The following is a 16,674-nucleotide window of genomic DNA, read 5'->3' as shown; positions in this document are numbered from 1 at the left end:
CGCGTATCCCCACGCCGAATGTTTGACCTAGGTGTGCCCCAGGGTTGGTAATGGGGCCATGCATAGCTGAGATTGACCGTATTGTCATAAGAGAAGTTCATCATCAATTAGAAGTGAATTGGTGTAGAAATGAAGAAGTTATAGTAAAAGGCAATTTTGGGTGGGTGTGGTCTATGTGGGCGGGGCGCCCCAGGGTTGGTAATGGGGCCATGCATAGTTGAGATTGACTGTATTGTCATAAGAGAAGTTCAATATCAATTTGAAGTGAATCGGTGTAGAAATGAAGAAATTATAGTAAAGGCAATTTTGGGTGGGTGTGGTCTATGTGGGCGGGGCCCCAGGGTTGGTTATGGGGCCATGCATAGTTGAGATTGACCCTAATGTCATAAGAGAAGTTCAGTATCAATTTGAAGTGAATCCGTGTAGAAATGAAAAAAATATAGTAAATGGAATTTTTTGGTGGGTTTGGCCTATGTGGGCGGGCGCCCCAGGGTTGGGATTGGGGCCATGCATAGTTGAGATTGACCCTAATGTCATAACAAAAGTTCAGTATCAATTTGAAGTGAATCCGTGTAGAAATGAAAAAATTATAGTAAATGGAAATTTTTGGTGGGTGTGGCCTATGTGGGCGGGGTGCCCCAGGGTTGGGAATGGGGCCATGCATGGTTGAGATTGACCGTATTGTCATAAGAGAGGTCCAGTATCAATTTGAAGTGAATCGGTGTAGAAATAAAGAAGTAAATGTAAAATAACCTAAAAAAATGAGTGATAATTTCTGACGCGGCCCCACCCCAACCGCTATAACTTTTGACCCAGGGGTCAGATCAAAATTCCAAATAGTGCAGGGTCGCACATATGCTCATAGCTACCATGTGTGTAAGTTTCAAGGTTCTAGTGCTTTTAGTGTAGGAGGAGATAGTGGCCAGGACGGACGGACAGACAGACAGACAGACGGACGGACGGACGGACGGCGGAGATAACCACAATATCCCCACCTTTTTTTCAAAAAGCGTGGGGATAACAATAATACAATTAAAAAAAAAGGGAAAAATAGTAACCCTCAACAGGGCTCGAACCACTGACCCCTGGAGTCCTGGAGTAAAAAGCCTCCCGCGTAGACCACTCGACCATCCACGCTCATATGTAGTGCGGATGTATTCTTTACCTATATAAGCAATCCTCGTAGTTTCCCAAAATATCGAATCGCGTCGATACGACGCTTTATCTGTTGGACGGCCCCTTTAAAGCGAAAAACTACACTTTGATTCGAATTATCTAAAATTATTATAAAATCCAGACAAAGAAGTTGTTTAAATATCTAACTCGCTCATTTGCATATGCACGTCAAGTATGCTTTCTTTTCGGAATCTGGCCTTGCAACTTACTTTTAATTTTTTCATTTTGCCGATTTGTTTGTTCAATGTTTGTAGATGAAGTTTCCTGTATTTTTCAGTTTTTACTGCTTTTTTTTAAACGTGTGTTTACTTTAAAAATAGTTTGAATGTTAACCCTTTCCCACTCAGAAGCGAAGTAAAAATGGCTATATGCAAACAAAATAAAGCATGAACGGCCTGCGAGTAACTCGCAGTCTGCTGCGAGTAACTCGCAGTTTGTTCAGGTTTTATGCTGTTTGCTGCTCATCAGTATCTTAGGGTTGGAGATGAAGCCTTTAAAACTTGAATACAGTAAGAAAGATCTTTAATTAAATGTAACTTTCTTAGGGACTACACATGCGTCAAATAGGCACCTAAGTGTAAAGGTTAATATTCCAAAACAGACATGCCGTGCTTGTCTCTCTGCAGTCTAGATTTTGTTAGACTGCACAGGTTAATCTGGGAAGACACTTGACGTAATGCATCTGCCTGTGCACTGCACAGGTTAATCTGGGAAGACACTTGACGTAATGCATCTGCTTGTGCGGACTGCACAGGTTAATCTGGGAAGACACTTGACGTAATGCATCTGCTTGTGCGGACTGCATAGGTTAATCTGGGAAGACACTTGACGTAATGCATCTGCTTGTGCGGACTGCATAGGTTAATCTGGGAAGACACTTGACGTAATGCATCTGCTTGTGCGGACTGCACAGGTTAATCTGGGAAGACTTTTGACGTAATGCATCTGCTTGTGCGGACTACATAGGTTAATCTGGGAAGACACTTGACGTAATGCATCTGCTTGTGCGGACTGCATAGGTTAATCTGGGAGGTCACTTGACGTAATGCATCTGCTTGTGCGGACTGCATAGGTTAATCTGGGAAGACACTTGACGTAATGCATCTGCTTGGGCGGACTGCACAGGTTAATCTGGGAAGACACTTGACGTAATGCATCTGCTTGTGCGGACTGCATTGGTTAATCTGGGAGGACACTTGACGTAATGCATCTGCTTGTGCGGACTGCACAGGTTAATCTGGGAAGACACTTGACGTAATGCATCTGCTTGTGCGGACTACATAGGTTAATCTGGGAAGACACTTGACGTAATGCATCTGCCTGTGCGGACTGCATAGGTTAATCTGGGAAGACACTTGACGTAATGCATCTGGTTGTGCGGACTGCACAGGTTAATCTGGGAAGACACTTGACGTAATGCATCTGCTTGTGCGGACTGCATAGGTTAATCTGGGAGGTCACTTGACGTAATGCATCTGCTTGTGCGGACTGCATAGGTTAATCTGGGAAGACACTTGACGTAATGCATCTGCTTGTGCGGACTGCACAGGTTAATCTGGGAAGACACTTGACGTAATGCATCTGCTTGTGCGGACTGCATAGGTTAATCTGGGAAGACACTTGACGTAATGCATCTGCTTGTGCGGACTGCACAGGTTAATCTGGGAAGACACTTGACGTAATGCATCTGCTTGTGCGGACTGCATAGGTTAATCTGGGAAGACACTTGACGCACATGCATCTGCTTGTGCGGACTGCACAGGTTAATCTGGGAAGACACTTGACGTAATGCATCTGCTTGTGCGGACTGCATAGGGCAATCTGGGAAGACACTTGACGCACATGCATTAAGCCCAGTTTTCCAGAGCGAGGTTCATATAATTAAATTATTTAGCTCGTAACTCTTAAAATTTGTTACATAGTTAATGATATTTGCACCTATGTATGATTATGATTTTGAGATTGACGTTAATCAGTGATATTAAATGAAATCAAAATTATTGAATACATAGCGTCTGTGCAAAATATTTATATTAAAAACACCCAGTGATATACTAGTTGCACTAGCAGAAGTGAAATCTTATTATCAAAACGGGGTGCTTCATTTATGCGTATGGCCAACTGTAAAAAAATATTGCACATACTCGCTCGACATACAGCATAAAGCGCTCAATAATACGAAGTCACACTTTTATTAACAAAATTGGGTTCAACGCTGTGAACAGTCAATGGAAAGGATTTCGGATGATAGAAGTTAACTGAAGCTTCAATCGGCGTAAATGCATTCACACAACATATAAGTAGAAATTAACCGCAGTTGGAAAAAACACGGTGTAATGCATGAGCGTAAACTGTCCTCTTAGTATAGCTTGTACATGCTAATAAGGGACGACACTTTTCGCTTTTACGGCATTGTTCGTTACACAATAGTCTCTTCTTAGTGAAAATCCAATTAATCGAAAAGTGTCATCTCAGATTTACCTATGTGGACTGCACAGGCTTATATTGGGCGGCACTTTTTCCACATGCATTGAGTCCCATTGTATTAAATGATGCATTACGCCTTATGTATCAGAACGGGGCTCAACTTATAAATAACATTGTCATATCACCACAATTCAAATCAGACAGCATTTAAAAAAGCAACCATTTCAAATAAAATACATTAACCAGAGTAACGCCCTTATAGCTATCTGAGGCAAACAAACAACATTTGTTTGACACTTGCCCTAGATTGCATACACTCACGTAAACATTTAAAATGTTAAATCATCAACTGCATCCGTGATCACGTCGTTAACCGCATTGTGCAATAATTCCGTGTCACATGCTTGAACCACAGAAATTCGAGCCAATTGTATGACCGGATTAAAAATCAAAGCGCGGAAGGCACTAAAGTTGTTCGCTATTGCATAATTCATTTTTCAAAATCAGGTTATAGCTTTTTAAATCGCAAGTTTGAAAATAAAAACAAAATCCATTAAATTTTTTGAAGAGTGTTCCTTAACGCACAGGTCGAGATGTTTGTTTTCTGTTTATCATCCTATTTATGTTATAGAGATAAGTTAGAAAAAAATAACAACAGCATGTCCCATTTTAGACGTTCTGAAAGCATATAAAATATGATAAAAATGGTATAATATCAACCAGCTAATATAAAATAGAATTTGCAGTCCCCATCATATTAAAGGAACATTGTTGGAATATCGAAAACCTATCACAGTAAGAATATAATTCAATCACCATCATTGCAAAGAACCTTTGTTAAAATACCGAATACCTATCACACTAATAATGGAAGTGCCCCTTACAAACCTTTAGTTTTATGACATCATGTACAAATTCAAAATATACAATAAGAAAATTGATAAATCAAATAAAAAAATCTGCGAACAATACTTTATACGTACGAATTAGGTAGTCATAAAGACAAAGCTGTTCACCCGTACTTTGTTGTTGATGTATAACTTGTTAACTTAGCAGTTCACACGGTATCAACAAGTCTCTGACCTTAACATCGGTATAGAATAATAATGCACTTTTTCAGCGCAGCTGTTTTACCCACCTTTTCACCTTAAATGATCTTAACAAAGCACCAGCATACACGAATGAATACATTCGAATATTTCATTGGCTAATTCGAGAGAAATCTCCCGAACTTTAGCCGTATCCTGTGTCTGTGAATAGCGTAAAGGACGTAACACTTTTCAGTGTAAGAAATTCCGGACCACTGTCTGCATGTTCGAACGACACAGAGACACATATTGTTGGTCAGTTACAAGTATGCGTTAAAATCCATCTCAGTGTCTGTACTAGGTCACTAAATCGTCATGGAAGGGCATAATTGACTATCGATAAACACAGTTTTTGCTTAAAAGACGAGAAAACAAACACTACCGAAATAGTAAAGTGTCACGATTAGGGACGCACGCGAACAACTAATAAATGTATTGTTATCAACGAGCATTGAATAAAATTATCATGCAAACCACATTAAAGATTTCACATTAAAATATATTTTTCGCCTGTAATTAAATGCTTCATTTGATTTATTTCCATTTCATTATTATTCATGTTCATGTATTGGCTGTTACGTGTAACTCCTCCAATACAGTGCACTCATTCATTATAGTTCACACTCATACAACATATATTGTCAGAATAAATCATTTTATCTGAGAGGCAAACACAAATGCAAGAACTCAGGCGGATTCACACTCGCTTTCAAATATATTTTTTTTTAATTAAAATTAGTATAAAATTCAGAAAATAATTGTATACTTTATTGTCGATAATGGAAAGGCCATTTATTTGCTTAATTTTATTTCAATGTTCACGTCTTTCAGAAAATGTTGCAATGGTGTCCATAATTCTTGAATGTTACTGCATTCCCAAAGTCAATGGTCAATTAATTCAATATCTGATTGGTAAAACTCACACAAACTACACGCTTTCAGTCCGCATTTTGATAAATATTTATTTGTTGGTTCTATTCTAGATGAAAAATTATATTGAAAATTGCATAGATATTTATCAATTTTTGACTTAAATGGGATTGTAAATATCATTATCTAGTCTGTATTTTCTTAAAGATGTTAACGGACGACTTATGACCCAGTGATCAGGGAAAAACTGTAAAGCGCCTTTGAACGCACATCTCGAGTATGAAAAGGGCGCTATATAAATGTGGTATAAAAAAAATTGTTCATTTCCATTTCATTTCAGTAAAGTAATCGATTTTAGTTTCTGTTTTTGTTGTATGTTTTAAAGTGTTTAGTTTAGTTGTTTGGTATTCTCTATCACATTACCAAAATATTCTTCCGACATAGTATAAGTGTAAATTCCTTGTGTATGCAACACTGTTTTATAATATTCTTTAGTAATCGCAGACGATAGTGTATCATAATAAAACAATTCCCGTGGATTTATGTTATATAAGTGTTGCATTTTACTAAACGTATAATATGCATTTCTTTATAATAATATAAATGTTCAATTGTTTTATGCTATTGTTTAACCAGTTTACCAAAAAAGATGGGTTTGCTATTTATTTTTATTCCATATGACATGTTAACATATAGGAATGCACCATTTTGAACAATTATATTGGTACTTGATGTTTTCCATGCGGTAAGCATATCTTTCAAAAATATATTTTCTTTACTTACGTCGTGAATTATAGCTTCATCTAAATTGCTTTCAAATATAAGACTTGTAGTAATTATTTTTAAATAAATCCTTCAGAGGTTTCAGGAGATAGTCGACGTATCACGATTGATCTCACGGAGGATTCCGATGATAGTCCATGTTTTACTATTGCATCCTCTATGGGTGTTATTTACTTGCCTAGATTACTTTTTCGATAGTGCAATCAGAAGAATCTGGTTGGTATACTAGCTATTTGGCAGTTTGTTGTAAATTTAATGTAAAAAATGTGTCGTCGATTTCTAATTCAATATTTAAGTAATTTTATGATAAACGTGCGTTTAAGAAAGCATGTGCCGAAAAAAAAAAGCGCATAGTATTATGTTCAAAAAGATGTTGATAACAATATTTACAAATATATAAAACGTATTGAAGGAGTCGCAAAGACAATGCTTTACCAGACTGAACAAATATCTATAAATTATTGCACCAAAATGTTAACATCAAAGGGGCAAATATCTTTTTTTAATAAGAATGAATACACTATTCAAATGAAATAATATAACAGGTTTTGTTAGTTTTCTCACAACGGTACCGTCCGTGAAATTGTAAATATATACATTGAGTCAACATGGGCATTCATGTAGCATGATGCTGCTGTTTTTGTCGTTGTTGTTGTCGTTTAAAAACACAATTATGCTTAGATGTACGTTGATCGTATGATAAAGTTTGATAACCAATTCGTAAAGAAGGTAAACACGAAAAACTACGTTAATCATTCTTAATTTTAAAATGTTGTGCTTCGCAATTAATATAAACAATCTGGTTTTGCAGTTTAATTAAATATGTTCACAATAATATATGCATGCAACGACCATTGGCAATCAATATCCTAATTGTAGCCGTCAAACTAGTGGTTGTTATTAAAGGGGCCTTTTCACAGATTTTTGCATGTTTTGAAGTTTGTCATTAAATGCTTTATATTGATAAATGTAAACATTAAAATTTAAAAGCTCCAGTAAAAAATCAAAAATAAAATTTAAAAAAGAAAAAAAGTAGCCCGCAGCAGGGCTCGAACCAGTGACCGCCGGAATCCTGAAGTAAAAACGCATTAGCCAACTGAGCTATCCTGCTAAACATACATAAGTGCGTATTTTATACTTTATATAAGCAATCTTCGTAGTTTCACAAATTTAAACGGCAACAACAGAACTCTCCAAATTATTCAATCGTTTCGCGTTGCAACGCTTTATAATTTTTAGGTTTTTAAATCGCCAAAAGATGCATATAATGGCTATATTAGACCATGGCAAATGTTCAGTAATACTGTTTCCTCACAAATATCATAACTTAACCGAAAATTTGCGAATCTGAAACAACTTTTTTTAATTTTGTCAATTTACCAAACCGTGAAAAGATCCCTTTAAGTGAAATATTGTGTTTTTGGTTGCTGTTCGAATATGTATACAACAACAGAAATCTTGCTAACTTTACAATGCAAATCTTAAGAAAGCTGGTGTTATTTGTCAAAATAAGCTTTCTTACCTGATACGAATGCTTTTTATATATAATGTAGCATGCACAAAAAGAATTGCTATGCTCAAATATAACATTTGGAACCCAATGTATATTAGGAAAGAATCCTTATCTATAGCCCCGGATCCATTTTATACCTATGAGATCCATGGTAAACAGTAGATAATAAACTAATAAATCCCGCATTTCACAGCACAGCACGAAGACTAACGTGATAAAAATAGGGATTCTTCTATTTGAAACGGACAATTCAAAGCCTTTTGGGGTGGGGGGGGGGGGTATGTTTAAACTGCTTACCAGGGATACTGGGCCTACTAAACCGAAATTACAATACAAATTAATCTTATTAAACATATTTGACGGTAGAAAATTTCAAATAAAATTAATAATTAAAAATACGATAAATCCAATACATTTAAGTTAATTTACTTTAATGTACACCTCCACAAGAGAAGGGCAAACAAAGATGTAAATTTCATGCAAACAAACATTAAAACTCAATCATTGCGTGTGAATGACAGCAAGTGTTTGTTTCCGGTAATATTATTATAAAAATATAACTACTACTATTAATATTTTAACAGTAAGAAAAGATCATAAGTTTTTTTGGTATTGTTTTCGCAAATAAATGTCTTTCAATTGTTTACGCAGTATAACATAGAATTAATATCAACACAGTATATGATTCTTAATGATTTTTTATTCAATTATTTATATACAAATTATTTAAAATACAAAGCAAAACACGTTTCGGTAACAATGTGAACATGTGAGAATACTAACATAACAGACATCGGATAGTTTATAATTTAGGTAGTATGAATTTAAATGGCACTAAACTACCCACACTTTTTGTCAAAGCCTGAATTCAGCAGACTAACTTGATCCATCGTCCCGTGAAATGCGGACCGCAACGAACAAGTGACTTCAGAAATCAACTGCCGAGTCATATTGGCTGACTTCCGGTATTGAGCCTCGAGATACACGCGCAAATCCTTTAATTCGCACGTGCACCGCAACGGATTTTCACGGAGATCAACGAGTATTGTCCCGATGTTCTGCAGAGTATCAGTGGTCTCTTTAGGAATGAAGGCGATGCGGTTGTTGTGGAGGTCAACCTTCTCCAGAGTACAAGTTTTGACATTCTTTGGTATTTCGAATTCGAAGCTATGAAGAATGTTGTTCGAGAAGTCAAGTTGTCTTAATGACGGGTACTTATCCGAATGCAAATACCGGAAAAAATCGGGAATATGGCTGAGTTCATTCCTTGACATGTTATACACCTCCAGCTTAGGGAACACGGAATAGTCCGGTAGGAGTTTCAAGTGATACTGGCCGGTCTTCCTACTGCCACTCTCGTCGACGTACTTTAAATTGGGAAATACGCATGGCGACTTCGTTGGCAACAAGGCGGCATCATGTCCTATTGAAGTATTGTGCACGATGGGTGACATCCGGTCCCTGTCTTCCGGCGTCATCTGTAGGTCGTAATGGACGTCCCTGAGTACCAGCTTTTCTAGGGTTACCTGGCCGCAGTCTGTGTCACGTGGAATTCGGTCAAGGTTATTCCTCAAAGCATACATGTCCGCAAAGGGTATCACAATGGTTGTTTTGTACAGCATCAGAGTTCGAAGCTCGTCTTCCACGGACTGTTGTTGCGTCATCTCTGACAAAAATCCAAAGAGTTTGCAGCCGTTCACTTGCAGTGCTACCACATGTTTGGCTTTAAAGGGCCATGGCATATGAAGCGATCCTCCGTTACATGTTATGTGAACGGAGAATGTGCCCGTGCTTTGAAGTGCCGTCCAGCCTCGCACCCGCCTATAGTCCAACACTTGCCCAGTTTGAATGCTACACTTAAGTTCTTGAGTTGTGTTGTCTGCCGTAATGTACAAGTCACAGTTTGATAAGCCATGCAGATCTGGTAATGGAGCTGTCAATATTGTTTGCAACACACAGCACATAAATATCACAAACACATATCCTTCTGATTTATGCAATCGTTTTGACTTCATTATTATGTCCAGATGTATAGCTATACAACAACAGCTTTAAATCAATTCCATTTTTATTAAACCAGTTGCTATTAATTCGATTATTTCGTCGTTATGCATTCAAATGCTAGTACTTAATAAGCGAACATATTTCAGTTTCCTGTCGGTATAAGTCTCCTTTTTATACTTCCATGAAACTCATATCATCTTAATGTGAGACAATTAATGCCTATAATGGCTTCTTGATTGAAATAAAGCGGCCCTCAAGTAATTAGTTATCGAAGGACGAACGCGGAAGTAAGTTCACAGCTCAATATGTTGCCTTTGTTGTCCATGACGTGTGAGTAGAACAGAAGGTAGCGAGCGTTTGAAGTTTTTTACATATAAAATTAATGATGTTTATAAGAAAAATCGCTTTGTTCACATTTAATGAGATTAGATTCTCGAAATGAAGTTTGTTTCCGGGAATGCTCGAACTGAACACAATACTGTTGTATTTTTTTCTGTATACGACAATGCAGCCTGTTAGATATTAACCTTAAGTGATGAATTACGGCGTATTAATGTTTTGTATTAGGTCGCTATCAGGGTAAGGAAATCAACTGGTTTTTTGTTGAATAAAAACAACTTAGAGGAGAAATCTGTTTGAATAAGGAAATATATATTTTTTAAACAAGTGGTAAACCAAAGCGCCACTTATCATAAAATTATAAACCCTGAATGAAAAGCACTTGTAGAGGACGTTAAAATAGCGGACGGTAAATACATCTCCTGATTTATGTTTCATTTTTCCAATATTGAGCGACATATTACTGTTGATCTTAAAGATAAGAAAAAATAAAACTCTAGAAATATTATCAGGAGAGAACATAATATCGACCTGCAAGTGTTTCATGGAAAGCAATTGCTTAGAATACGAAGGAAAATACATAAATCATAAACCTAAACACGAATATGATTGAAACTCTGGTTCACCGTCTAGAAACGGTCGATAAAAAGCTTTGATGGCACTTAAATTTGATGATTCAATAACATTGATATAATGGGTATTGCCTCGATATTATTGCATTGTGATTTAAAGTAACACACATAAAAGAATCATCTATATGTTTTTGGCTATTCAAATATACGCAACAATATGGAACTCTATTTATACTTACAGAGCTTCACTCTTATTATAAGCAACCTGCCCCCGTATTTATGGCAATAGCTAGTGCAATAAGGCACAGCAGCAAGGTAATCATCACTGGACATCACAATAAAAAAATAAACAAACAATAAATGAACATGAGGTTACCGCCCTTTAAACGGTCGGCGCTAAGTATTAAACAGCGTTTAAGACTGACACCCTCACCATTCAAGCCTTACCATAGGAATGCGGATATGAATGGTTTAAAGTTATAAACAAACAACATTAAACATTTATTAAGTGTGACATAGTAAGTGTAAATATATATCTATATCATATAAAATTATTTTATGCAAGAAAACGTAATATGACTATAATGCGGTTGCCCCATCTCTTATAATTTTTAATTCCCTCACTTTCCGACGCGTAAGAGGTTGCTTGTGGTTAAATTTGCCCTTGTCCATCCAATTGTCCGTCCCCCGTTTTTTTGTCGCGCGTAACTCAAAAAGTATTAGCGGAAAGTAAAAGCGGACAAACCTGCATACTTAACAACCATATCAACAAGCGTGTGCAATTGTGCATCGTGTTTTGTTCAACGTTAACGGATCTATAAAAAAATATACAAAAATGTAATTTTATAACATGAGTGGCGCTTATCTACAAAACTCACTTGCTACGTTACAAGTTTTTATGACCAGAGCAATTTTTTGCAACTAGTAATAACACTGGTCAGAAAACCTTTCCAAAGAAACGGACACATGATCAGTCACATATGCGACCACACACACCAGAGTGGTCACCATTTCCTGTTGTTCTGTGTTTTTATAGGGCATTATCGTGAAAGGTACGTCTCGTTAGCTTGTCAAGTACAATGTAAACGCGTTTTCTTACAATGGCAATCAATACATTAATACACTTATCAATGAAATGTGTTTCCGCCACATAGTCATGTATTGTTTACTTCATACGGCAGTTGCTTACTTCGCGTCCTCAGGCCACAGTAGTTTGCTTTTATGTTGCTCTGATGAACTTTTAATCATCGATTAGATGAAGTGAAATATTTATTGCATTTAGCGCTTTATTATTTTGCATTCAAATTCTCTAATCGGTTTTGGTGTTGTGTAGCCCATACGTTACTCCGTTTTAAATATCGTATTTTCTCCTTTAAAGTGATTATTTATGGGTTAATTGTAATGGTTGGTATGAGATTACTTCTGTAATCCCCAAATGCGTTTCGTGGTGTGTTGTTGCACGTATTTTCTAATAGATTAAACCAATACATGTGCAAGAGATTCATCTCGCGTGGCCCTCGAAGTCCTTAAGTGGAGATACGAACCTGACGCGTCAACACGTCCGCCGTGAATGCAGGGATCACCCAACTCTGAGTGATAATGTATGGCCGGAGCTATTTATCTTTGAAGACGTTTTTTTGCAATAAACGGACACATGATCAGTCATAGATGCGACCACACACACCAGTGGTCATCATTTCCTGTTGTTCTGTGTTGTTATAGGGCATTATCGTGAACGGTACGTCTCGTTAGTTTTGACCTTATCCACCATTCATAATGGAGAACGACGATAACTTCAATCATACCTTTATGACAAGCATTTTGTCATTTTAACGTCATGTAGATCATAAAATATTAATAAACTAATCGGAAGTGTCTAAGTAATGGTTTATATCAAGCAAAAACGATTTCTTGTTACGGAAGAAACTTTGTTTTGATTAATGATCGACTGTTCCTTTTATCGTTCACGTACGCTAATAGATGGTTCACCACAAGAGGAAAGTCGGTTTTAAAAGATAGATGTACCAGTCAATACACTACAGTTTGACACTTAAACTATTGTAAAAAGTTTTTGTGTCCGAATACAAAATGAATAATTCATGAAAGGTGTCCAAACATTTAGAGATGAGATGACAAAATATTCAGCAAACGGTTAGACAACGTTTATGCCAAACCACATGGATAAATGGTTTTTGTTTACTTAATAAATGTCTTATTTAATATTTTAGTATATATTGCTAGACATGATTTTTAATGATCTCATACGTTTTAATACGTTTCATTTATAATAACGCCAAGTCTGCATTGTATACACAGAGTTCACATATAAACATAAAGTATAATATAAATATGTAAATAATGCCAAAACAGTATTCAAGCTAATTTGTTTGTTGTTGTTCAACCGACATCTTAAAAACCTCCAAACGTTTTGACTCGTTATACATTTTTTTCACGATAATCGATCTTATTTTTTGTCGATTTTAGAGCCAATTATATATAAATTTACCGTCATAATGTATCAACTACCTACCAACTTATACTGTCTTACAAGTTTCATTTAATGCAGTTGTCTGAATGACATTGCATAGTTAAATATAATCGGATTAATTTCTTATATTTCGGCGTGAGCAATGTCATGAGATACATTGTTGTATGTCTTGCTTGAAGTCAAGTAAACCGAAGATATATTTTTAACTTAACGTGTTTACATTTTCATTGCATTCATATGGCAGAAAATGTTAGGGACACTGTTTATGAACTTAAGACAAATACATTAACAACGTCAGCGACAACAATAATAACAACAACATCAGCAACACCAAGTGCAAAATATTTAATAGTTGCAACAAAGCAAACGACAAATCTCACAAAATTTTATCGGGAGAATAATTCGTGCTCTTATTCATTTTGTGACAGAACAATTAACTTCAAACATAAAATGCCAAAAACGAGAAACAAAGCCTTTGAACCGTCAATGCAAAGACTTTTGGGGTTTAAACCAGTTTTAGAGCTTGTAGAGCCTCTTACCCCAAATTAGTCACAAACAAAATGCACGCCTTTAATGTTTTGGATCGTATGAACCTATGCAGAAAGAAAATGAAAACATGAATGTTCAAAAGTGATGCGCGAATCGATTTTACCGAACAGAATTTATAGTAACATTGTAGTAACTATCGGAAATCTATTAAATCGGTAAGGGAAATGTGTTTAATTTTATAAGTATTCACAGAAATATATTCCATCTTTAAATAATATTAAACTAAACAAATAAGACCTGGTAAACTCAGTGCGAATATTAGTACTGTATGACGGTAGTTCGTGAAACACTCTGTTGTATATTAAAAATTCTTGCCAAAATAACTAGATGTAGCAATTCACTGTACATGTATATTGACATATTTTCACCGTTTTAGCATGTGTTATTTAATGAATGTGTCATATATCTCCGTTTTTTTTCAATTATATCTATGTTAAGATGTCTATGTTAGTGTAAGTTTAGGAATAATATGTGTACATGAAATACTCACCGGTCCGATTGTAACTTGATTTGCAATTTTATTGCATGTGCTCTTGCATTTAATTTTTTCTTGAGTAAACAGTATCAATCCAGATAGCAATACAGAAATAACATGGACAAACATTAGGTATGATTGTAAGCATTTATACACCAATTAAATATGAATGAAAGCAAACATGACCAAAAATGAAATACAATAGGAAAATGTAAATAAAAACAAGGTATTTAAAAATATTATGTGACTGATAGAACCTACGAAGCTAACGTTTTAATTTGAGAGGTTTTAAGTAATATATTTTTGTTAAACTTATTAAGTGAAATCGCCTATATTTCTTGTCATAAAACAAGAATATAAATATTGATCACTTCAGTAAACTTTAAATCAAAGAAAATTGCTTGACTTAAGGGTTATATTTTTTGTTCCTTGCGGCCATATACCAGATTACAGAGTTCATTTTCTGAAATTCAATTCACACAATAAAACGAAATCAAAGCACAAAAAAGCCTGTAAATGAGATAAATTAGCTGGGGTCTTTCAATCAAAAACGCTGCGCCAATGACATAGATTTATTTAGATTTAGTATATATGAACACATGCTCTCCTTCTACTTAAAGCAAAGCTATTATTAATGATATTTTGTCATCCATGTCTTCAATGTATTAACCAATTTTGTTTCCCCAAAACACCTGAAAGATTACTTTTACTGTCGGTAAACATAATTTGATGTTTAGCAGCTTATAACCACGTTGATAGATCTATAACGTGTCGCTGAGAGCAGATAAATACATAAACCTGCAAATTAATGTCAGAGCTGCAAACCTGTGTTCGAGGCTAACAAGGTTTAATGCATGTGTCATTGGTGATCATTTCCTTGTCCATTCATCAATGTACTAGCGAAAAAACAATGTCGCAAACTGAGGCATTCACTTCCATCGGTTGATTGTGGGTCCTTCACTGCTATTGGGTCGATGTTGCAAAGGAGGGAGAGTTTATGCAAATATAAGAATTTCAAATATCTACTTCTATAGGGACATACGTAAAACAGGATATTATACTCAAACACTGTCAAATCCGAAATGAATTAAACTTTGCAGTGAGAAAGGAAAAAAATTATCACCATAAGTTCATACAGTTTCAATTTACTTGGCGCGTTCCTGCAAACAAGATTCATGTACCTTGTTCTCTTTTGTGGGTATGAATTGATCCAATAACGTATCATGAATCAAACGTACTTTGTGATTTCAAATTCCCCCCATTCGTCATGACTTATAAATTAAGTCGTGTTCTGAGAAAAACTGGGCTTAATGCATGTGCGTTAAAGTGTCATCCCAGATAAGCCTGTGTAGTCCGCACAGGCTAATCAGGGACGACACTTTCCGCCTAAACTTCATTTCGGTAAGGAGGACTACTTTGAAACTAAAATACAATAAAAGCGGAAAGTGTCGTCCCTGATTAGCCTGTGCGGACTGCACAGGCTAATCTGGGACGTCACTTTCCGCACAATGCCATAAGCCCAGATTTCTCAGAACAAGGCTCAATTTTATTTCAAAATTGAAAGTGTTAACTGATATTCAGAATGTTGAACTAAACTGCTGGTTATAATGATGTCGTTGTGTGTGGTGTTATCGTTTGCATGACGTTGTTTATATTTTTTCCAATCATTTTTTTTTTTTTCATAGTCTAAATAATAACTGTGTTTTAAATATATTAAGTTATGTAAAATTGTACATTTATCGACAGGGAATGTGCATATGCTTGTTAGAAAAATGCATTATTTGCATTATTCAATATATAATTAGTATTTAATAACATTTGCACAACCTTTTGTATTAGAAGCCAGTCGTCTTAATTTTGCCGTTCTAAATGGAAGTCGGATTTCATAATGTGCACACAAAGGGCAATTTGAAGATAATGCAGATTTTTTTGTATTGATCCTGCGATATAATACTTGCAATACTGTCAAAATCTTTTATTCATATTTGTATATTTGATTTGGCTGTCACACATGAATGTTATCACTTTAGAATTTGATATATTTCCAGTTGAGACAATGAGATATGTGTTCCTTTACTATAAATATGCCAATGCAATGCCATATCCTCATGAAAAACCATAATTTATGTCCGCGGAGTGTATTGGTCCGTTCGTTAACATATATGTAGCGCGTTAGTTTGTGGTTATTCGGAATATGTCAGAAAGTAGTCAAAAATCATTAAAAACGATTTGAGACGCGTTTTGCGATCGTTCAAAAAGCAGGGTAAACACCTCTATGTATTTGCATTTTCAAGGTCGATATTTTAGTCAACATGCTCGATTTTATGCACATCAAAGATCCTACCTGAATTATCACCTAATATTTAATCTGAAATACCAAATATCTTGTT

The 16,674-nt window shown here is 35.7% G+C and overlaps 1 protein-coding gene across 1 annotated transcript; it reads right to left on the bottom strand.

Annotated features, from left to right (window-relative positions):
- Window positions 1-8,607: 8,607 nt before the first annotated feature.
- On the bottom strand, window positions 8,608-10,124 carry LOC127831824 (uncharacterized). The gene has a single exon (XM_052356899.1). The coding sequence runs from the start codon at window positions 9,870-9,872 to the stop codon at window positions 8,697-8,699; it is 1,176 nt and encodes a 391-aa protein (XP_052212859.1). The 5' UTR covers window positions 9,873-10,124; the 3' UTR covers window positions 8,608-8,696.
- Window positions 10,125-16,674: the final 6,550 nt, after the last annotated feature.

Source organism: Dreissena polymorpha, chromosome 5, assembly GCF_020536995.1.
Source record: "Dreissena polymorpha isolate Duluth1 chromosome 5, UMN_Dpol_1.0, whole genome shotgun sequence".
Taxonomy (NCBI): Eukaryota; Metazoa; Mollusca; class Bivalvia; order Myida; family Dreissenidae; genus Dreissena; species Dreissena polymorpha.
The sequence above is the reverse complement of the archived record's forward strand: the minus strand, read 5'-3'. Positions and strand labels throughout refer to the sequence as shown.

Excerpts from the sequence above, each read along its gene's own strand:
- LOC127831824 (XM_052356899.1), bottom strand. The coding sequence starts at position 9,872 with ATGAAGTCAAAACGATTGCATAAATCAGAAGGATATGTGTTTGTGATA.